Genomic DNA, 22,322 nt, shown 5'->3' with positions numbered 1-22,322 from the left:
AAGACTCCGGCAGTATGGGAGTGGGCTCCACGGACCTCTCCTCCGTGTCATACCGCCGAGACAGTGCGTCTGCCTTACCGTTCTGTGACCCAGGGATGTACGTGATCTTAAATACGAACCGGGTCAAAAACATATTCCACCGCGCCTGGCGAGGGTTCAGTCTCCTAGCTGCCCGGATGTACTCCAGGTTACGGTGGTCCGTCAAAATTAGGGAAAGGGTGTTGAGCCCCCTCAAGCCAGTGCCTCCACACCTTTAGGGCCTGTACCACGGCTAACAGCTCCCTGTCCCCTACGTCATAATTTCGCTCCGCCGGACTGAGCTTCTTGGAATAAAAAGCACAGGGGCGGAGTTTAGGTGGCGTGCCGGACCGTTGCGAAAGCACGGCTCCTATACCGGCCTCTGACGCGTCCACCTCTACCTGAAATGGTAAAGAGGGATCCGGATGCGCCAGCACCGGAGCCGAGGTAAACAGGTCCTTCAGCCTCCCAAACGCCCTGTCCGCCTCGGCTGACCACTGCAAACGCACCGGACCCCCCTTCAAAAGAGACGTTATGGGAGCTGCCACCTGTCCAAAACCCCGGATAAACCTCCGGTAGTAATTCACAAACCCCAAAAACTGCTGCACCTCCTTCACAGTGGTTGGCGTTTGCCAATTACGCACGGCTGACACCCGGTCTACCTCCATCTTCACCCCTGATGCAGACAACTGATAACCCAAAAAGGAGACCGACTCCTGGAAAAACAGACACTTCTCTGCCTTGACATACAGGTCGTGCTCCAACAGCCTCCGCAACACTCGGCGCACCAGAGCCACATGCTCGACTCGGGTAGACGAGTACACGAGAATGTCATCTATGTACACGACCACCCCCTGCCCCTGCATGTCCCTGAAGATCTCATCCACGAATGATTGGAAAACTGAAGGAGCGTTCATCAACCCGTATGGCATGACAAGATACTCGTAATGGCCCGAGGTGGTACTAAAGGCTGTCTTCCATTCATCGCCCCCCTAATGCGCACCAAGTTGTACGCGCTCCTGAGATCTAATTTAGTGAAGAAACGCGCCCCGTGCAATGACTCCGTCATGGTCGCAATCAGCGGGAGTGGATAACTGTACTTCACCGTGATCTGATTGAGACTACGGTAATCAATGCACGGGCGTAACCCACCATCCTTTTTCTTCACAAAAAAGAAACTCGAGGACGCAGGGGAAGTGGAGGGCCGTATGTATCCTTGTCTCAGAGATTTGTCTATATAAGTCTCCATAGCTCTCTTCTCCTCCTGCGACAGAGGATACACATGGCTCCGTGGGAGCGCAGCTCCTGCCTGGAGGTCTATCGCACAATCTCTCTGCCTATGGGGAGGCAACTGCGTCGCCCTCGACTTACTGAACACAATAGCCAAATCCCCATACTCAGGGGGAACGTGCAATGCGGGCACCTGGTTTGGACTCTCCACCGAGGTAGCCCCTACGGAAACGCCTAAACATCGACCCACACACTGGTCAGACCACTCCATCAGAGCCCTCTCCTGCCACGAAATAGACGGGTTATGGATACTCAACCAGGGCATGCCCAGCACCACCGGATACGCAGGCGAGTCGATCAGAAATAGCTGGATCATCTCCTGATGACCCCCCTGCGCACACATCCTAAGTGGCGCCGTGACCTCCCTGATCAAGCCCGATCCCAACGGACGGCTATCTAGGGCATGAACGGGGAATGGGACGTCAACAGGAAGAAGGGGAATCCCTAAATCTAAACAACATTTCCTATCAACAAAATTCCCAGCCGCGCCTGAATCTACCAGCGCCTTATGCTGGGAATGAGGTGCTACCTGTGGAAAACGCACAGGTATACAGAAGTGCGCAACAGAGAGCTCTGGGTGAGTGGGGCGCCTACTCACCTGGAAGGACTCCCCAGTGCGGGACCTGTCGTCTTCTCCCCTAGGAGGCCATCCCCAGCACCTAGCCGCGGTGTGTCCTCCCCGACCACAGTTGGTGCAGGAGATGGGCCCCCTCGTACTCCGACCCCTCCTCTCTCTAGCGCCAGCGCCCCCAAGCTCCATGGGGCTCGGCTCGGAGGCGCTGGAGGGTGAAATGGACGGACCTCCCTCGGGACGTCCGCGGGTAGCCAGCAGGGTGTCCAGCCTGATGGACATGTCGACTAACTGGTCGAAAGAGAGGCTGGTGTCCCGACAGGCCAGCTCCCGACGGACGTCCTCACGTAGACTACAGCGGTAGTGATCGATGAGGGCCCGCTCATTCCACCCTGCATCCGCCGCTAGAGTACGGAATTCTAACGCGAACTCCTGGGCACTCCTCTTCCCCTGCCGGAGGAAGAACAGACGCTCCCCCGCCGCTTTCCCCTCCGGTGGATGGTCAAACACCGCCCTGAAGCGGCGGGAGAACTCAGCGTATGTGATGGTGGTAGCGTCTATCCTCCTCCACTCGGCGTTGGCCCATTCTAACGCCTTTCCGGAAAGGCAGGAGATGAGGGCGGACACGCTCTCGTGTCCCGAGGGCGCCGGGTGCACGGTGGCCAGGTAAAGCTCCACCTGGAGAAGGAAGCCCTGACACCCGGCAGCGGTCCCATCGTAGGCCCTCGGGAGCGAGAGTCGAATTCCTCTGGGTTCCGGAGCGGGAATGGGCTGACTGGCTGATGGTGATGGCAGGGAAGGTAGAGTTGGGGGTGTCCCTCGGGTCTCCCAGCGTTGGAGTGTGTTGATCACATCCTGCAGGGCGGTCCCGATCCGCAGGATCTGGTCATTCTGCTCCCGGACCCGATCCATTCTGATTCCATTCAGAATGGTGTGTGATTCTGTCAGTAGGTGCTGTAGGTGGGTATGGTGCTGGAATCAGGCGCAGGACGCAGAAAATAAGTCCAAAAGACTTTAGTGAAGGCACAAACTAATACACGAGCCAAAAAGCCCTGAGGCGAGAAATTCCGCACGCAGGCGTAAACAAAAGGGCGCACTAAACATGTGCGAATATACTCTCCTTAACAGAGGAGGAAAGCTACAAAGAGCAAACGGTATACTGAAGCACAAACACGACAGCGAAACAATCACACACAACACCTGACAAACACAACGAGAACTTATAGGACACTAATGACACTAAACGACAACAGGTGTACAATTCCAGACAAGACCAAACGAACATAGAAACATACAACGGTGGCAGCTAGTATTCCGGAGACGACGAACGCCGAAGCCTGCCCGAGCAAGGAAAAGAGGCAGCCTCGGCCGAAACTGTGACACCAATGTAGTCTAATCAAGGTCTGAAATAATTCTGTTTTTTTCATATACTTTATCTATTTGAGATTCTTGCGGTCAATTTGCGGTGTACAAATTATTTATAACTATGTCCCGGCACCGAACATCCGCTCAAGGAAAAATCAACCCATCGCTGAAAATAATTGGGGACCCCTGGTGTGTTTTCAAAAAAGTGCAATGTCTCTTTTCTTCGCAGTAAAGGTTGGTACACTTAAACGGCCACATCAGTAGAAATCCACTATTTCGAGCTGAAAGACCATGGCATATTGTATCGGAGGCCAAGTGTCCACTTAGGGGACGCGCAGCCAGGCGCACAGCAGTTGGAGAGCGGGAGACTCCAGCTCAATGCGTTATACTTGTACGGCTCCGGTTAACTTTAATAAAGAAGGATTTATGTTTTAAGAACAGTTGTTTTCTTTAGTATTTCCTAGACAAGAAGGTACATCATGGTACCAGGAGTGGGGTGTTTTTGTGTTACATACAAAGTGGGATTCAAATTGATTTGTCATTTTTTGTCAATAATCTACACAAAATACTCTGTAATGTCAAAGGGGAAAAAATATTATTTTACATTTAAGTCATTTAGCAGACGCGAGAGCAACTTACAAATTGGTGCATTCATCTTATTTTTTCTTTATGGGGGGGGGGGTAGAAGGATTACTGTTATACTATTCCAGTTATTCCTTAAAGAGGTAGAGCTTCAAGTGTCTCCGGAAGGTGCTTCCGTAGAGGTAGGGGAGCCAGCAGGCCAGAGGTGGATGAACGTAGTGCTCTCGTTTGGGTGTAGGGTCTGATCAGAGCCTGAAGGTAAGGAGGTGCCGTTCCCCTCACAGCTCGGTCGACAAGCACCATGGTTTTGTAGTAGATGCGAGCTTCAACTGGAAGCCAGTGGAGTGTGCGGAGGAACGGGGTGACATGAGAGAACTTGGGAAGGTTGAACACCAGACGGGCTGCAGCGTTCTGGATAAATTGTAGGGGTTTAATGGCACAGGCAGGGAGCCCAGCCAACAGCGAGTTGCAGTAATCCAGACAGGAGATGATAAGTGCCTGGATTAGGACCTGTGCCGCTTTCTGTGTAAGGTAGGGTCGTACTCTGCGAATGTTGTAGAGCAATTATATTATATATTTTTTTAGATAAAAAAAATGTTTGCATCACTAAAATATAGTCGTTGCATACAGTGCGTTCAGAAAGTATTCATACCCCTTGACTTTTAACCCCAAAAACATTGTGTTACAAAGTGGGATTAAAATGGATTTGTCATTTTTTGTCAAGGATCTACACAAAATACTCTATAATGTCAAAGTGGAAGAAAAATTCTAACGTTTGTAAAAAACACACACACACCAAAAAAAAAACACTAATACAGTGTATCTTCATTAGAAAAGTATTCAACCCCCTGAGTCAATACATGTTAGAATCACCTTTGGAAGCGATTACAGCTTTATTCCCATCCATCAATAAAGAGGCAAATCATATCCCAATGTAGCCTAATCAAGGTTTGAAATGATTCTGTTCTTTGCCAATTTTTTTTAGCAGTTTTACTTTAGTGCCTTGTTGCAAACAAGATGCAAGTTTTGGAACATTTTTTATTCTGTACAGGCTTCCTTCTTTTCACTCTGTAATTTAGGTTAGTATTGTGGAGTAACTATAGTGTAGTTGATCCATCCTCAGTTTTGCCCTATCACAGCCATTAAATTCTGTAACTGTTTTAAAGTCACCATTGGCCTGATTGTGAAATCCCTGAGCGGTTTCCTTCCTCTCCGGCAACTGGGTTAGGAAGGACGCCTGTATCTTTGTAGTGACTGGGTGTATTGATACACTATCCAAAGTGTAATTAATAATTTCACCACGCTCAAAGGAATATTCTATGTCCGTTACCAATAGGTGCCCTTCTTTGCGAGGCATTGGAAAACCTCTCTGGTTTTTGTAGTTGAAATTCACTGTTCGACTGAGGGACCTTAGATAATTGTATGTGTGGGGTACAGAGATGAGGTAGTGGTTTAAAAACAAGTGACTTGTTTAGCACATTTTTACTCCTCAACTTATTTAGACTTGCCATTACAAACATGTTGAATACTCAATGACTCAAGACATTTCAGCTTTTCATTTTTAATTAGTAAAAACTTCAAAAAAACATAATTCCACTTTGACATTAAGGGGTATTGTGTGTAGGCCAGTAAAAAAAAAAAAAAAAACTAAATTCAATCAATTTTACATTCAGGCTGTAACACAACAAAACGTGGAAAAAGTCAAGGGGTGTGAATACTTCCTGAAGGCACTGTATGTGTCACTTGACTAACTGACTCACTGAACTGCAATCAATGCCAGAGAGAAAATGTGATGTCGTAGTTGCCTTTATTTTGTCTTCTGAGTTCACCAAAATCACTAAATATCATACCATTGAACTACTTGTGCAGGGAAACTGACATAGAGGCCTACTTTGACACAGCTAAGTGCTCCAATGTGCAGTGTTGATCATCTCTTTACTCTAAGGTGGTACATGACAACGTTTATTACCACTAATATGTATTTCTATGCATGTGTATAAAAACCCTTTGATTTAAGCAAAGGCTTCACATTTGACAAAGTACATTACAGTGCTGTTAAAACTTATCATCTGCTGACAGGTATTCCCATGGAGTGATATTAGTGCCACCAAAAATGTATCGGGATTAAATTGATTTAATTTCTAGCACTAATAGCGCTCCATATATTGCTGTCCACAGAGGGGCAAGTGCTTATTCATCATTGTCATAGTTGCTGTCCAAAAACAACCATATACAGTCAGTCACTATCATTTACCATACAAGCAAGCTTCAGCCCAACTCAAATACTATTCATTACAATTAAATTAACAATTGTTATAATATTACAGAAAAGATCCCCTTTAAATATTTATAAAATTAATTTACAAAAATCCACAAACAGATGAAATCCCAGACACAATCCTCCAACAACATATGGAGTAATTATCACATACTTCAAGAACTCTACTCCATGTATTTTAGAACTCCACTCCATGTATTCCCAAGTTTGAGATCTTTGTTTGATAAGCAGCATAGCACTACCAACAGCAATTTATGTTAGGATTATTTTAAACCTAAAACATTTACAAGCTGTTAAATGAGAACATGTCAAGATAAAGCTTTAGATATGAAGGCCTCCTTTCTTGCATCCATCTTGAAACTGAAAATGAACACCGCACATTCAAAATTCAAAACGGTTACCCAAGGCACCATATGATTCACATAATGTGTTTTGACTGGACTAAATAAGCCATTGTGCATCCGTCAAAACAGCTAGCTAATAACTGGACTATATGGAAACAACAGGAGGGACTGCTGTGTGCTTTAAGCAAGTGTAGAATATGATGCTAACATGCATTTGATGAGTATATTATTTTCAACAGGACTATAGAGGTGTCACCTTATCATTACAGTCAAATGAAGGTTACAGATAGCAAGAGGTTCTGATGCTAAAGAAAGGCTAAAAGCATTGCCATAAATGACACAGCAGTGATATCCAGTGTAAACACACAGCATATACACTATACATATAGCATGCATACACACACACACCTCTTAAGAGCCTTGTGGAGGGGTACAGGGGCAGGTATGTCCAAGGATGTGGACTGTGTGTTGTGCTTGTTGTGGCTTCCAGTGTTCCCAGTAACACCAGATTTAGGAGCTATAGTTTCCACGGTGGTTTCCAGTGTTCCCAGTAACACCAGATTTAGGAGAGATAGTTTCCACGGTGGTTTCCAGTGTTCCCAGTAACACCAGATTTAGGAGCTATAGTTTCCACGGTGGTTTCCAGTGTTCCCAGTAACACCAGATTTAGGAGCTATAGTTTCCACGGTGGTTTCCAGTGTTCCCAGTAACACCAGATTTAGGAGCTATAGTTTCCACGGTGGTTTCCAGTGTTCCCAGTAACACCAGATTTAGGAGCTATAGTTTCCACGGTGGTTTCCAGTGTTCCCAGTAACACCAGATTTAGGAGAGATAGTTTCCACGGTGGTTTCCACAGTTCCCAGTGCCAGCCAGCAGTGTCATGGACACTGGGCCCAGAGTTTGACTGTCCTGTCTGCGGAGGAGGACAGGAAGGTGAGGTCGTGCGTGTGCCACCTACACTGGATGACCTTGTCCCCGTGCTCCGCCGCCACCGTCAGAGGAAGCTGCTTCGTCAGGTCACCTGGCAATTCATTAACAAACAAACCATGAGGCACGTGGACTCCACACTAAGTGTAAGGCTACATCACGATTCTCCACCCTTCTCCTGAAGTGTGCACTAGCACAATTTTGCAACGTAAAGATTCCCTTTCTGAACACTCGAGATGTGTAGTTCAGTTGCGTAGCTAGCATGACTGACTTTGTGCTAGCTAGCCAACGTTTAATTATGAAAGGAACTAAATGTACTGTAGCTACTGCCTGTTGGGTAACGTCCTGCTAGCTAGCTAACGTTACTGTAGCTAGCTAACGATAGATATTTGGCCGACTAGCCAGCAAGGTACTCTGGCAATGTTAGTTGTAGCTAGTCCGATTTAGTCACTTTTAGCCAACGGACACAATGTTGTTACAGTCATTTTAAAAAGTCACGATATATAATATAAAAGTAACTCACGTTAACTGATTTTATCTCAGACAGTGGTGTGACGCATTAGTTAGCTAAACAACAGAGTAGCTAGCCCTGCCAATGTTTTTCTTACACCTGACCTGTTTTAAAATACTTACTTATGGGCCGTTTTTGATGTATTCCTAGAAAACATTGATCCGCTGTAGTTTACAACAATTATAATTTCTAAAGTTAAAGTTGGGAGAGTTATATTTGAGTGTTTCAGTGGAAGGTAAGTGACGGAGGCCCCACTCTCTCGCTTTCCCAGATGTTTAGTTTATTTTATTCCATCTCTCTTGCATTATTGTAGCCCTTTTCTGTAGCCTGTCAACTATGTGTCTGTCTATCCCTGTTCTCTCCTCTCTGCACAGGCCATACAAACGCTTCACACCGTGTGGTTGCTGACACTAATCTGGTGGTCCCTGCGCGCACGACCCACATGGAGTTCCAGGTCTCCGGCTGCCTCTGGAACTGCCGTTCTGCGGCCAACAAGGCAGAGTTCATCTCAGCCTATGCTACCCTCCAGTCCCTCGACTTCTTGGCGCTGACGGAAACATGGATTACCAGAGAAAACACTGCTACTCCTACTGCTCTTTCCTCGTCTGATCATGTGTTCTCGCATACCCTGAGAGAATCTGGTCAGCGCGGCGGTGGCACAGGAATCCTCATCTCTCCCAAGTTGACATTCTCTCTTTTCCCCCTGACCCATCTGTCTATCTCCTCATTTGAATGCCATGCTGTCACAGTCACTAGCCCATTCAAGCTTAACATCCTTGTCATTTATCGCCCTCCAGGTTCCCTTGGAGAGTTCATCAATGAGCTTGACAAGTTCCTTTCCTGAGGATGGCTCACCCCTCACAGTTCTGGGTGACTTTAACCTCCCTACGTCTGCCTTTGACTCATTTCTCTCCGCCTCCTTCTTTCCACTCCTTTCCTCTTTTGACCTCACCCTCTCACCGTCCCCCCCCCCCCACTCACAAGGCAGGCAATACACTTGACCTCATCTTTACTAGATGCTGTTCTTCTACTAATCTCACTGTAACTCCCCTCCAAGTCTCCGACCACTACTTTGTATCCTTTTCTCTCTCGCTCTCCTCCAACACTACTAACTCTGCCCCTACTCAGATGGTAATGTGCCGTCGCACTCTCTCTCCCGCTACTCTCTCCTCTTCCATCCTATCATCTCTTCCCTCTGCTAAATCCTTCTCCCTCCGATCTCCTGATTTTGCCTCCTCAACCCTCCTCTCCTCCCTTTCTGCATATTTTGACTCTCTATGTCCCCTATCCTCCCGGCCGGCTCGGTCCTCCCCTCCTGCTCCGTGGCTTGACGACTCATTGCGAGCTCACAAAACAGGGTTCCGGGCAGCCGAGCGGAAATGGAGGAAAAGGAGACTCCCTGCGGACCTGTCATCTTTTCACTCCCTCCTCTCTACATTTTCTTCCTCTGCTTCTGCTGCTAAAGCCACTTTCTACGACTCTAAATGTCAAGCCTCTGCCTCTAACCCTAGGAAGCTCTTTGCCACCTTCTCTCCCTGCTGAATCCCCCTCCTCCTCTTCCTCCCCCTCCCTCGCATTTATTAAGTCAAATGACACTGCTGGTCCTGCTCACACTGCCCTACCATATGCTTTGACTTCTTTCTCCCCCCTCTCTCCAGATGAAATCTTGCGACTTGTGACGGCCGGCCACCCAACAACCTGCCCGCTTGACCCTATCCCCTCCTCTCTTCTCCAGACCATTTCCGGAGACCTTCTCCCTTACCTCACCTCGCTCATCAACTCATCCTTGACCGCTGGCTATGTCCCTTCCGTCTTCAAGAGAGCGAGAGTTGCACCCCTACTCAAAAAACCTACACTCGATCCCTCCGATGTCAACAACTACAGACCAGTATCCCTTCTTTATTTTCTCTCCAAAACTCTTGAGCGTGCCGTCTCTAGCCAACTCTCCTGCTATCTCTCTCAGAATTACCTTCTTGATCCAAACCAGTCAGGTTTCAAGACTGGTCATTCAACTGAGACTGATCTTCTCTGTGTCACGGAGGCTCTCCGCACTGCTAAAGCTAACTCTCTCTCCTCTGCTCTTATCCTTCTAGACCTATCTGCTGCCTTTGATACTGTGAACCATCAGATCCTCCTCTCCACCCTCTCCGAGTTGGGCATCTCCGGCACTGCTCACTCTTGGATTGCGTCCTACCTGACAGGTCGCTCCTACCAGGTGGCGTGGCGAGAATCTGTCTCCGCACCACGTGCTCTCACCACTGGTGTCCCCCAGGGCTCAGCTCTAGGCCCTCTCCTATTCTCTCTATACACCAAGTCACTTGGCTCTGTCATATCCTCACATGGTCTCTCCTATCATTGCTACGCTGACAACACACAATTAATTTTCTCCTTTCCCCCTTCTGATAACCAGGTGGTGAATCACATCTCTGTATGTCTGGCAGACATATCAGTATGGATGTCGGATCACCACCTCAAGCTGAACCTCAGCAAGACGGAGCTGCTCTTCCTCCCGAGGAAGGACTGCCCGCGCCATGATCTCGCCATCACGGTTGACAACTCCATTGTGTCCTCTTCCCAGAGCGCAAAGAACCTTGGCGTGACCCTGGACAACACCCTGTCGTTCTCCGCTAACATCAAAGCAGTGACCTGATCCTGCAGGTTCATGCTCTACAACATTCGCAGAGTACAACCCTACCTTACACAGGAAGCGGCACAGGTCCTAATCCAGGCACTTGTCATCTCCCGTCTGGATTACTGCAACTCGCTGTTGGCTGGGCTCCCTGCCTGTGCCATTAAACCCCTACAACTTATCCAGAACGCTGCAGCCCGTCTGGTGTTCAACCTTCCCAAGTTCTCTCATGTCACCCCGCTCCTTCGCACACTCCACAGGCCTCCAGTTGAAGCTTGCATCTACTACAAAACCATGGTGCTTACCTACGGAGCCGTGAGGGGAATGGCACCTCCTTACCTTCAGGCTCTGATCAGACCCTATACCCAAACGAGGGCACTACGTTCATCCACCTCTGGCCTGCTAGCCCCCCTACCTCTACGGAAGCACAGTTCCAGCTCAGCCCAGTCAAAGCTATTCGCTGCTCTGGCACCCCAATGGTGGAACAAGCTCCCCCACGACGCCAGGACAGCGTAGTCACTGACCACCTTCCGGAGACACTTGAAACTACCTCTTTAAGGAATACCTGGAATAGTATAACAGTAATCCTTCTACCCCCCTTAAAATAAAAATAAAACAATATAATAATAATATTTTGAGTGGTTGTGCCACTGGCTTTCATAAATTGAATGCACCAATTTTTAAGTCGCTCTGGATAAGAGCGTCTGCTAAATGACTTAAATGTAAAATGTAAATTCCCCATCATGTACACTACCGGTCAAAAGTTTTAGAACACCTACTCATTCAAGGGTTTTTCTTTATTTTTTACTATTTTCAACATTGTAGAATAATAGTGGAAACATCAAAACTATGAAATAACACATATGGAATCATGTAGTAACCAAAACATTGTTAAACATATCAAAATATATTTGAGATTCTTCAAATAGCCACCCTTTGCCTTGATGACAGCTTTGCACACTCTTGGCATTCTCTCAACCAGCTTCACCTGGAATGCTTTTCCAACAGTCTTGAAGGAGTTCCCACATATGCTGAGCACTTGTTGGCTGCTTTTCCTTCACTTTTCCTTCACTCATCCCAAACCATCTCAATTTGGTTGAGGTCGGGGGATTGTGGAGGCCAGGTCATCTGATACAGCACTCCATCACTCTCCTTCATGGTAAAATAGCCCTTACACAGCCTAGAGGTGTGTTGGGCCATTGTCCTGTTGAAAAACAAATGATAGTCCCACTAAGCCCAAACCAGATGGGATGGTGTATTGCTGCAGAATGCTGTGGTAGCCATGCTGGTTAAGTGTGCCTTGAATTCTAAATAAATCACAGACAGTGTCACCAGCAAAGCACCCCCACACCATAACACCTCCTCCTCCGTGCTTCACGGTGGGAAATACACATGCGGAGATCGTCCGTTCACCCACACCGTGTCTTACAAAGAAACGGCGGTTGGAACCAAAAATCTCCAATTTGGACTCCAGACCAAAGGACACATTTCCACTGGTCTAATGTCCATTGCTCATGTTTCTTGGCCCAAGCAAGTGTCTTCTTATTATTGGTGTCCTATAGTAGTGGTTTCTTTGCAGCAATTCGACCATGAAGGCCTGATTCACGCAATCTCCTCTGAACAGTTGATGTTGAGATGTGTCTGTTGAACTCTGTGAAGCATTTATTTGGGCTGCAATTTCTGAGGCTGGTAAGTCTAATGAACTTATCCTCTGCAGCAGAGGTAACTCTGGGTCTTCCTTTCCTGTGGCGGTCCTCATGAGAGCCAGTTTCATCATAGCGCTTGATGGTTTTTGCGACTGCACTTGAAGAAACTTTCAAAGTTCTTGAAATGTTCCGTATTGACTGACCTTCATGTCTTAAAGTAATGATGGACTGTCGTTTCTCTTTGCTTATTTGAGCTGTTCTTGCCATAATATGGACTTGGTCTTTTACCAAACAGGGCTATCTTCTGTATACCACCCCTACCTTGTCACAACACAACTGATTGGCTCAAACGCATTAAGAAGGAAATAAATTCCACAAATTAACTTTTAACAAGGCACACCTGTTAATTGAAATGCATTCCAGGTGACTACCTCATGAGGCTGGTTGAGAGAATGCCAAGAGTGTGCAAAGCTGTCATCAAGGCAAAGGGTGGCTATTTGAAGAATCTCAAATATAAAATATATTTTGATTTGTTTAACACTTTTTTGGTTACTACATGATTCCATATGTGTTATTTCATAGTTTTGATGTCTTCACTATTATTCTACAATGTAGAAAATAGTACAAATAAAGAAAAACCCTTGAATGAGTAGGTGTTCTAAAACTTTTGACCGGTAATGTATTTGAAAGCTTTCAACTGGTGTTAGCATTGGCTAAAGGGAGTTTCCACCCTTGTCAAATCCACGAGAGTGAGTGGGAAAGTGCACACTTCAGGAGAATGGAGAATCGGGACAGAGCCTTGGAGAGATCTAGGGGGGGGGGATGCCAGTCAAGATGATGATTATGTCTACGTCTGACATCAGACGACATGAGCGAAGCAGTCAAGACAAAAAAAACTACAAGTAAACCAAACAAAGTTTTTCACAATAGAGAAAGCTGTTGTGTTACACAGTATATGAAACACTTTGAAAGCTGTGTTTGGTTTATGTGTGTGTGGACCAGGAGGTACCTTGCAGGTCAGTGATTATGACTTTGTTGTCGTAGGAACCCGTGAGCAGATAGTGTGCCTCGGGGGAGAAACGGACGGAGCGCACGTCGCTGGTGTGTGGGCGGTAAGTCTGCACCATCCGGCCTCCTCTGATGTCATAGAGCATGCAGCTGCAGTCCTCCTGGCCCGTTGCCAAGAGACGAGCGCTGGGGTCCACAGCCACCGAGGCCACTGCACTGCCTGAGAAATACAACAAGGGTCTGTTCAGTAGGGCATGACGTAGCAAAACACTTTGCAACAGGAAACACAAATTTGTGTTCTTATTGGACAAGTTCAGTTATAAGCTCAACATCTTCACCCTACTGAACTCAACCCATTGGTTGTCATTTGTTACATCTAAGGCTAAGGTGAAAGCAAGTCCACTGACAATGCTATTAGTGCCCCCTTGTGGGTAAACTGAATCATTACACATACATATTTTGCAGCCTTCGGCTCAGCCTTGTCCAGGCAGATAAAGAAGACTGGTCAGAAAACAGAGTTTTAAACAGATGCTCATCACCATGTCTTGTCCAGTCGGGTCCAGTTGAACTGGTGTGCCAGTCATATTGCCAGGAACTAGTAGGATCCTTACCAGAGCCATGCAGGGCTGTCCCCACCACCCTCACACAGCTGGGCACTCTCAGGTCCCAGAAGCGGACAGTCTTATCCTGGGAGCCTGTGGCGATCATCCACCCCCCCCACGCGTACAGAGACAGGATGTGGCCTGGCAGAAGGACACATGGACACAGTATGAACGTCATGTTGGACACTGTCTAAATGTGCTTGTTCAAGTGTGTGTGTGTGTGTGTGTGTGTGCACCTGTATGCCCACTGAGAGCGTGTAGCCCCTGTCCTCTCTGGCAGTCAGTGGTGTAGATGTTACAGTCTCCGGCCCCGGCGCTGATCAGGATGGACCCTCCACTCTCTGGACCCTCCATGAACGCCAGGTCTCTGATGGTGCCGTCGTGCATACTGAACTCCAGGTCTGGCCCTGCAAACACATACACACACACACACACACACACACACACACCCTCAGACAAAACAGATGACAAATGCAGACACATGAAAAATAACACTCACGCGCGCACGGACAAACACACGCGCACACACACCTGTGGCATTGCAGGTTTCTGCGTTGAAGGGCAGCACTTTGACATATTTATCATTGGAGCCTGTGGCCAGCAGTTGTCCACAGTGACTCCAGGCCACACAGTAGATGGAACCCTTGTGGTGCTTGTTCCTTCTGAAGAGCACCACCGGCTGCTTGACTGGGCCTGGCCCACTAGTGGGAGACAAATCAAGGGAGAAACCATACAACAATTAACAGCCAATGAGCTTTAGGAAGCTTCATCTGTATTGCTTAAACCTGGTTCTTTCCAAACACCCTTGGTCTTTGAGACCAACGGTAAGTAGCAGGCATTTGTTCCAGCCCAGCATTAATACACTTAATCTGTGTATCAGGCTTGTCAACACTAAGCTGGACCAAACACCTGCACACCCTGTAGTTCTCCAGCACCAGGGGTTTGTGAACACTGGGGTAGGAGCTTTGTTAGTTTTTGGGACTGGTCTGAGTATAGGTAGTTAGTTACCTTGTGTTGAGGGTGTCTGGGTAAGCACAGACGCGCAGGGTTTTGGAGTTGGAGCCCACGGCGTACAGCGCCCCCGTGGGGTGGAAGGCCACCGCGCGCAACGCCTGCGTGTCCTCCAGACTGTTCACAGCCACAAACTGGGCCTTGGGCTTCTCCATCTGAACACACATCAATCCATTGTGAATCAAATCCATCTTTAAAGGCCTTTTTATACAGTGCCTTCAGAAAGTATTCACACCACATTTTGTTGTGTTACAGCCCGAATTCAAAATGGATTACATTTATTTTCTCTCACCCACCTACACACGATACCCCATGTATTTATGAATTTTAGCAAATTTATTGAACATACAGAAATATCTAATTTACATAACTATTCACACCCGAGTCAATCATTTGTAGGAGCAACGTTCGCAGTGATTATAGCTGTGAGTCTTTCTGGGTAAATCTCTAACAGCTTTCCACACCTGGATTGTGCAATATTTCCCATTATTAGTTTCAAATTTCTTCAACCTGTCAAATTGGTTGTTGATCATTGCTAGGCAACCATTTCCAGGTCTTGCCATAGATTTTCAAGTAGATTTAAGTAAAAACTAACTTGTCCTGCTGAAAGGTGAATTCATCTCCCAGTGTCTGGTGGAAAGCAAACAGAACTAGTTTTTCCTCTAGGATTTTGCTTGTGCTTAGCATTCAGTTTCTTTTTTATCCTGAAAAACTCCCCCGTCCTTAACGATTACAAGCATACCAATAACATGATGCAGCCACCACTATGCTTGAAAATATGGAGAGTGGTATTCAGTAATGTGTTGATTTGGATTTGCCCCAAACATAACACTTTGTATTCAGGACAAAAAGTGAATTGCTTTGCCACATGTTTTGCAGTATTACTTTAGTGCCTGGTTGCAAACAGGATGCATATTTTGGGATATTGTATTCTGTACAGACTTCCTTCTTTTCACTCTGTCAATTAGATTAGTATTGTGGAGTAACTACAATGTTGTTGATCCATCCTCAGAGCTATTAAACTCTGTAACTGATTTAAAGTCACCATTGGCCTCATGGTGAAATCCCTGAGCGGTTTCCTTCCTCTACGGCAACTGAGTTAGGAAGGACGCCTGTGTCTTTGTAGTGACTGGGTGTATTGATACACATCCAAAGCGTAATTAATAACTTCACCATGCTCAAAAGGATATTCAATGTCAGTTTTTTGTGTGTTTTTCCTGAACCAATCTACCAATAGATGCCCTTCTTTGCGAGGCATTGGAAAACCTCCCTGGTATTTGTGGTTGTATCTGTGTTTGAAATTCACTGCTGTTACACAAAATGTGGAAAAAGTCAAGGTGTGTGAATACTTTCTGAAGGCACTGTATAAGTAGTTGTCACAAAGTTATTTTCAGTAACCTGGACTACACTCCAAAGAGCAGGCAGTAGGAGAAGCACAGTGGGCAGGAAAAACTCCCTAGGATGAAGATACCTAGAGAGGAACCAGGTTCAGAGGGGAGGTCCACTCAGAGGAACCAGGTTCGGAGGGGAGGTCCACTCAGAGGAACCAGGTTCGGAGGGGAGGTCCACTCAGAGGAACCAGGTTCAGAGGGGAGGTCCACTCAGAGGAACCAGGTTCGGAGGGGAGGTCCACTCAGAGGAACCAGGTTCGGAGGGGAGGTCCACTCAGAGGAACCAGGTTCAGAGGGGAGGTCCACTCAGAGGAACCAGGTTCGGAGGGGGAGGTCCACTCAGAGGAACCAGGTTCGGAGGGGAGGTCCACTCAGAGGAACCAGGTTCAGAGGGGAGGTCCACTCAGAGGAACCAGGTTCGGAGGGGAGGTCCACTCAGAGGAACCAGGTTCGGAGGGGAGGTCCACTCAGAGGAACCAGGTTCAGAGGGGAGGTCCACCCAGAGGAACCAGGTTCAGAGGGGAGGTCCACTCAGAGGAACCAGGTTCAGAGGGGAGGTCCACTCAGAGGAACCAGGTTCAGAGGGGAGGTCCACTCAGAGGAACCAGGTTTGGAGGGGAGGTCCACTCAGAGGAGCCAGGTTCAGAGGGGAGGTCCACTCAGGGGAACAAGGTTCAGAGGGAAGGTCCACTCAGAGGAACCAGGTTCAGAGGGGAGGTCCACTCAGAGGAACCAGGTTCAGAGGGGAGGTCCACTCAGAGGAACCAGGTTCAGAGGGGAGGTCCACTCAGGGTTGAGTCTCTCAGTCCACTGGAAGCCTACCTTCTGAGAATTGTTGCGCATCGGGGAGCCGCCGGAGTCATCCTGAAGTGTAGGCAGAGGGGCCCTGTTCCTCTGAGCACTGAGGGAATCAAAACACATAGAGTTTATGTTATTGTGTACCAGTGGACTTACGTCAAATCATCCCAAACAAGGGGACAATGCTGTATGGCTATTGTTTAGAACGGTGGTTCCCAAACTTTCCACCCCCAGTGACCACAAGGAAAACCTTGAGGGTCTCGGTGGATACTAATATTCCTTAACCACAGGAAACATTTTAGGAAAACACAGATTCTTGTCTGGCCCTCTTCGTGACCTCTCACCTACGAGTGTTCTGGACGGGGGACTCGTCGAAGGAGGGCATGCCCTGAGACCCTGCCATGAGAGGGGTGCTGCTGACCCCCCCCGGCTTGTCCCTGAGGGGGCCTGTCTCTTGGGTCTGGGTACTGGAGTCGGGTCCAGGGCTCCCGTTACACTGCTGGCTCACAGACTGGACCCCCCCCTCCTCCCCCACATTGTCCATCCCCACGTTCATCTCCTCCAGCTTCTGGATGGACCTGCACACACACACACAGAGACACAGACACAGAGAGACACAGACACAGAGACAGACACAGACACAGAGAGACACAGACACAGAGACAGACACAGACACAGAGACAGACACCAGGGATGGGAGTCAATGAAGCAGCTGAGAGATCATACATTCTTCCACACTAAAACACAAGCTCATTCAACTACTGTAACACAAATAAGACCACTAGATCACTAACCACAAATAAGACCACTAGATCACTAACCACAAATAAGACCACTAGATCACTAACCACAAATAAGACCACTAGATCACTAACCACAAATAAGACCACTAGATCACTAACCACAAATAAGACCACTAGATCACTAACCACAAATCAAATGCATGTATCCCTCTGTCATTGTTATTAACACAATGGTAATTGATCAAATTAATTTTTGGAGCGTGTCAAAAAAGTTAATAAAGTATCTACGAATAAAATTATGAGAAGAATAATGGATGTATGGATTAAAGAAAGAACGTATACTTGGAGAGATAAAGAAGATCATGGATAGACAGAAAACTAAAGGAGGGATAGATGGAGGGGTGGAGGGCTGAAAGCAGGTATTATTTAACTTCTATAGCGCTTTTCATTACAAAAAGAAATCTCAAAGTGCATTAAAAAAAAGCAAAAACAAACAAGAATCAAATAATACAGATATATGACAGAGTAGAGGTATGGACTACGATTTTCAGCCAGAGTTGAAAGTTTAGTGTTTCAAGCCTCCAACAGATGGAGCGACAGTCAAGACGGCGCCACCTAGCTGAAGCAGAGGGAAGAGGTTAAATAATGGCAGGTGAAAAGGATGTTGGGGTGATTGATTTTGATTAGTTTGATGGATAGAGGATGAAAGAATGTATCTGTAATGGAAGGATACCATAAGTTATGGATGGAAGGATGAATTTAGGTTAGAGGGGTTGATGGATGGATAGAGCGGTAGATTATAGATATTATGCAGTTGATAGGATTGAAAGGCTTACAGAGGCTAGAATGTGTGATGTCGTCGCTGATTTAACAAATGGGAGCTTTAGAATGTTGTAGAAATACCATTAAAGTGGATAGGATACAAACACTTTATGACATAACAAAGTGATTCTCTGGTTCCGGAATGTTATTTTTCTTATCAGAATTGTTTTTCCATGAGCTCTAACCTTTCTTGGGCATATTTAGCTAGCTGTTTATTGAAACAAACAAGGAAGCTCATCTGTGTCAATCAAGAAGACATCAGCCTGTAAACTTTCAGAAGTTTGTTTTCTGCACATTTTTTACCCTTGTAAAATGAATCCCAGGGGAACTAGAAACCCTAGAGGCTCCCTGTATGTGGGAGACCTTCATCAGGATACAAACAAGGCTATCCTCTATCAGAAGTTCAGCACCGCCGGAGCATTACATTCTATTAAGGTTTGCAGGGACAAAGCCACACATCGATCCCTGGGATATGCTTATGTCAACTTTCACCGGCAAGCAGATGCTGAGAGGGATCTGGAGACATTGAACTTTGAAGTGGTCAAAGGAAAACCTATGCGCATCATGTGGTATCAACAAGACCCTACCATGAGGAGGAGTGGCGTTGGTAACATCTATCTGAACAATCTTGATAAGTCAATTTGCAGCAAAGCCCTGCATGACACCTTCTCCATCTTCGGAGACATCAGCTCATGCAAGGTGGTTTGTGATGAGAATGGCTTGTCAAAGGGTTATGGTTTTGTGCACTTCACAATCCAGGAGGCTGCTGATGGAGCCATTGAGAAACTGAACGGCATGATGCTCAATGAGAGAAAAGCGTTTCTCAGACCCTTTAAATCTCACGAAGAGAGAGAGAGGCTGAGAAAGAGCGAGAGGCGGAGCTTAGAGCCAGGGCCAAGGAGTTCACTTACCTGTTGATTAACAACTTTGGCAAGGACATCAACGAGGAGAAGCTCAACTGGTAGAGCACGGCGCTTGTAACGCCAAGGTAGTGGGTTCGTTCCCCGGGACCACCCATACACAAAAATGTATGCACGCATGACTGTAAGTCGCTTTGGATAAAAGCGTCTGCTAAATGGCATATTTATTTATTCAGAAACTATGGTGAGTGTTTGCCAGACGTGTGTTTTTGTCATTTGTGTTATATAATCTTGTGTGTTTAGTAGCTTTTTTATTGAGTCAAGGGTGATTCTGTCCATTTCAGGAGAAACCCAGAGCGTCAGGGTAGTAACTGATGACAGTGGGAAATCCAGGGGCTTTGGTTTTTGTCTGCTTTGAGAGGCATGAGGATGCCCAGAGGGTGAGTGATGCCATACATTTTCATCACCGTCTAGATGTGGAATAGAGCTCAGTGTCTGTGAGTCCAGTGTCTCAATGGAGTATATCTGACCTCCTCAGGCAGGGGAAGAAATGAACGGGAAGGAGTTCAAACCGGGAGGCGGATCTATGTGGGCCGCGCCCAGAAGAAAGGAAAGAGCCAGACTGTGCTGAGACACACGTTTGAGAAGATGGAGGAGATGTTGGGTGAGTCTGATGTCCCTCTGTTCCATTTACTTCACTTTACTAACATAATTCAGGAAATTGTAAATCCTGGGTCCTTACAGATGGTTTGCGTCTCCCTCCAGGTGTCCACAACAAGCGTCCCAGTCTGGCTGAGAGGAATACAGGCATGGAGAAAGACAACTCTGAGTCCCTGTGCTAAAAGATGGATGAGGCAGTGGCTTTTTGCCTCCCAGTCGCTCCTTTTATGTGGAAGCTAAAGTGTCTCATCTTGACACTTATCTCACCGGAGCAAAAATGGAATATTGAAAAATATGAAACTCTTTTAAAACGCATTGAAAAATTCATAAAGTATTTCTTTAAAAAATGATTGCATGATTGACCGTCTGGTCTAGATAAGGTTGAGCTAGCCAGGTATAACATCTACGATCACTGGATAGAAAGCAAGATGGCGCCGACAGACACGGTCACCCTGTTTCCAACTCCTAGACAACTGTGCAGTTTTTGGCTTTTTTTGTGTTATTTCTTACACTATTTGCTCAGAACGTTTCTAGTATTATTTCCTACAGCCGAAAATAATTTTGGGACATTAGATTGGCGGTCACCAGTGACCATCCTTAGTGAATTTCATATAAATAAAAAGTGAAACATAGAAAGAAAGTCAACAATTAACTGATTAAAACACACTGTTTTGCAATGAAGGTCTACAGTAGCCTCAACAGCACTCTGTAGGGTAGCACCATGGTGTAGCCGGAGGACAGCTAGTTCTCACCCCCTTCCATAGACTTACACAGTAATTATGACAACTTCCAGAGGACGTCCTCCAACCTATCAGTGCTCTTGCAGCATGAACTGACATGTTGTCCACCCAATCAAAGGATCAGAGAATTAATCTAGTACTGAAAGCATAAGCTACAGCTAGCTAGCACTGCAGTGCATAAAATGTGGTGAGTAGTTGACTCAAAGAGAGAAAGACAATAGTTGAACAGTTTTCAACAAATACATTTCTTTAAAAAATGAAGGAGAAGCAAGAGAGCGAGCTAGCTATATTTTGTTGTATTTTTTTTCTTCACTTTCACTAGTCGCTAGTGACTACCCAAACACCCGGCTCAAACAGACACACAGTGCATTCGGAAAGTATTCAGACCCCTTGACTTTTTCCACATTTTGTTACTTTACAGCCTTATTCTAAAATTGATTAAATAATTTTTTCCCCTCATCAATCTACACACAATACCCCATACTGACGAAGCAAAAAAAGGTTTTTAGAAATGTTTACCAATTTATAAAAAATAGAAAACTGAAATACCTTATTTACATAAGTATTCAGACCCTTTGCTATGAGACTCGAAATTGAGCTCAGGTGCATCCTGTTTCCATTGATCATCCTTGAGATGTTTCTACAACTTGATTGGAGTCCACCTGTGGTAAATTCAATTGATCGGACATGATTTGGAAAGGCACACAGCTGTCTATATAAGGTCCCACAGTTGACAGTGCATGTCAGAGCAAAAACCAAGCCATGAGGTCGAAGGAATTGTCCGTAGAGCTCCAAGACAGGATTGTGTCGAGGCACAGATCTGGGGAAGGGTACCAAAACATTTCTGCAGCATTGAAGGTCCCCAAGAACACAATGGCCTCCATCATTCTTAAATGGAAGAAGTTTGGCACCACCAAGACTCTTCCTAGAGCTGGCCGCCCGGTCAAACTGAGCAGTCGGGGGAGAAGGGCCTTGGTCAGGGAGGTGACCAAGAACCCGATGGTCACTCTGACAGAGCTCCAGACTTCCTCTGTGGAGATGGGAGAACCTTCCAGAAGGACAACCATCTCTGCAGCACTCCACCAATCAGGCCTTTATGGTAGAGTGGCCAGACGGAAGCCACTCCTCAGTAAAAGGCACATGACAGCCTGCTTGGAGTTTGCCAAAAGGCACCTAAAGGACTCTCAGACCATGAGAAACCAGATTCTCTGATCTGATGAAACCAAGATTGAACTCTTTGGCCTGAATGCCAAGCGTCACGTCTGGAGGAAACCTGGCACCATCCCTACGGGGAAGCATGGAGGTGGCAGCATCATGCTGTGGGGATGTTTTTCAGCGGCAGGGACTGGGAGACTAGTCAGGATCTAGGCAAAGATGAACGGAGCACAGAGAGATCCTTGATGAAAACCTGCTCCAGCACACAACCCTAAGCACACAGCCAAGACAACGCGGGAGTGGCTTCGGGACAAGTCTCTGAATGTCCTTGAGTGGCCCAGCCAGATCCTGGACTTGAACCCAATCGAACA

General features: G+C 46.7%; 1 protein-coding gene and 1 pseudogene across 3 annotated transcripts in view; one reads left to right on the top strand and one right to left on the bottom strand.

Annotated features, from left to right (window-relative positions):
- Positions 1-5,616: 5,616 nt before the first annotated feature.
- Positions 5,617-22,322, bottom strand: part of LOC121576501 (WD repeat-containing protein 47) — a 32,852-nt gene continuing 16,146 nt past the window's right edge. For 2 of the 3 annotated variants that reach the window (XM_041889688.2, XM_041889687.2), the window contains exons 9-16: positions 17,316-17,549; positions 16,996-17,074; positions 14,780-14,937; positions 14,303-14,472; positions 14,008-14,178; positions 13,781-13,912; positions 13,171-13,389; positions 5,617-7,469 (exon numbers count right to left, since the gene is read on the bottom strand). In XM_041889688.2, coding sequence (XP_041745622.1) covers positions 7,327-7,469; positions 13,171-13,389; positions 13,781-13,912; positions 14,008-14,178; positions 14,303-14,472; positions 14,780-14,937; positions 16,996-17,074; positions 17,316-17,549 — 1,306 coding nt within the window. In that variant the 3' untranslated portion in view covers positions 5,617-7,326. The remainder of the gene's footprint in view (positions 7,470-13,170; positions 13,390-13,780; positions 13,913-14,007; positions 14,179-14,302; positions 14,473-14,779; positions 14,938-16,995; positions 17,075-17,315; positions 17,550-22,322) is intronic. The other variant, XR_006661555.1, reaches the window with a different exon arrangement.
- On the top strand, positions 18,849-20,238 carry LOC121577392 (annotated as a pseudogene).

This window comes from Coregonus clupeaformis, chromosome 11, assembly GCF_020615455.1.
Source record: "Coregonus clupeaformis isolate EN_2021a chromosome 11, ASM2061545v1, whole genome shotgun sequence".
Classification (NCBI taxonomy): Eukaryota; Metazoa; Chordata; class Actinopteri; order Salmoniformes; family Salmonidae; genus Coregonus; species Coregonus clupeaformis.
Note: the sequence above shows the minus strand (reverse complement) of the source record. Positions and strands in the feature narration are given on the sequence as shown.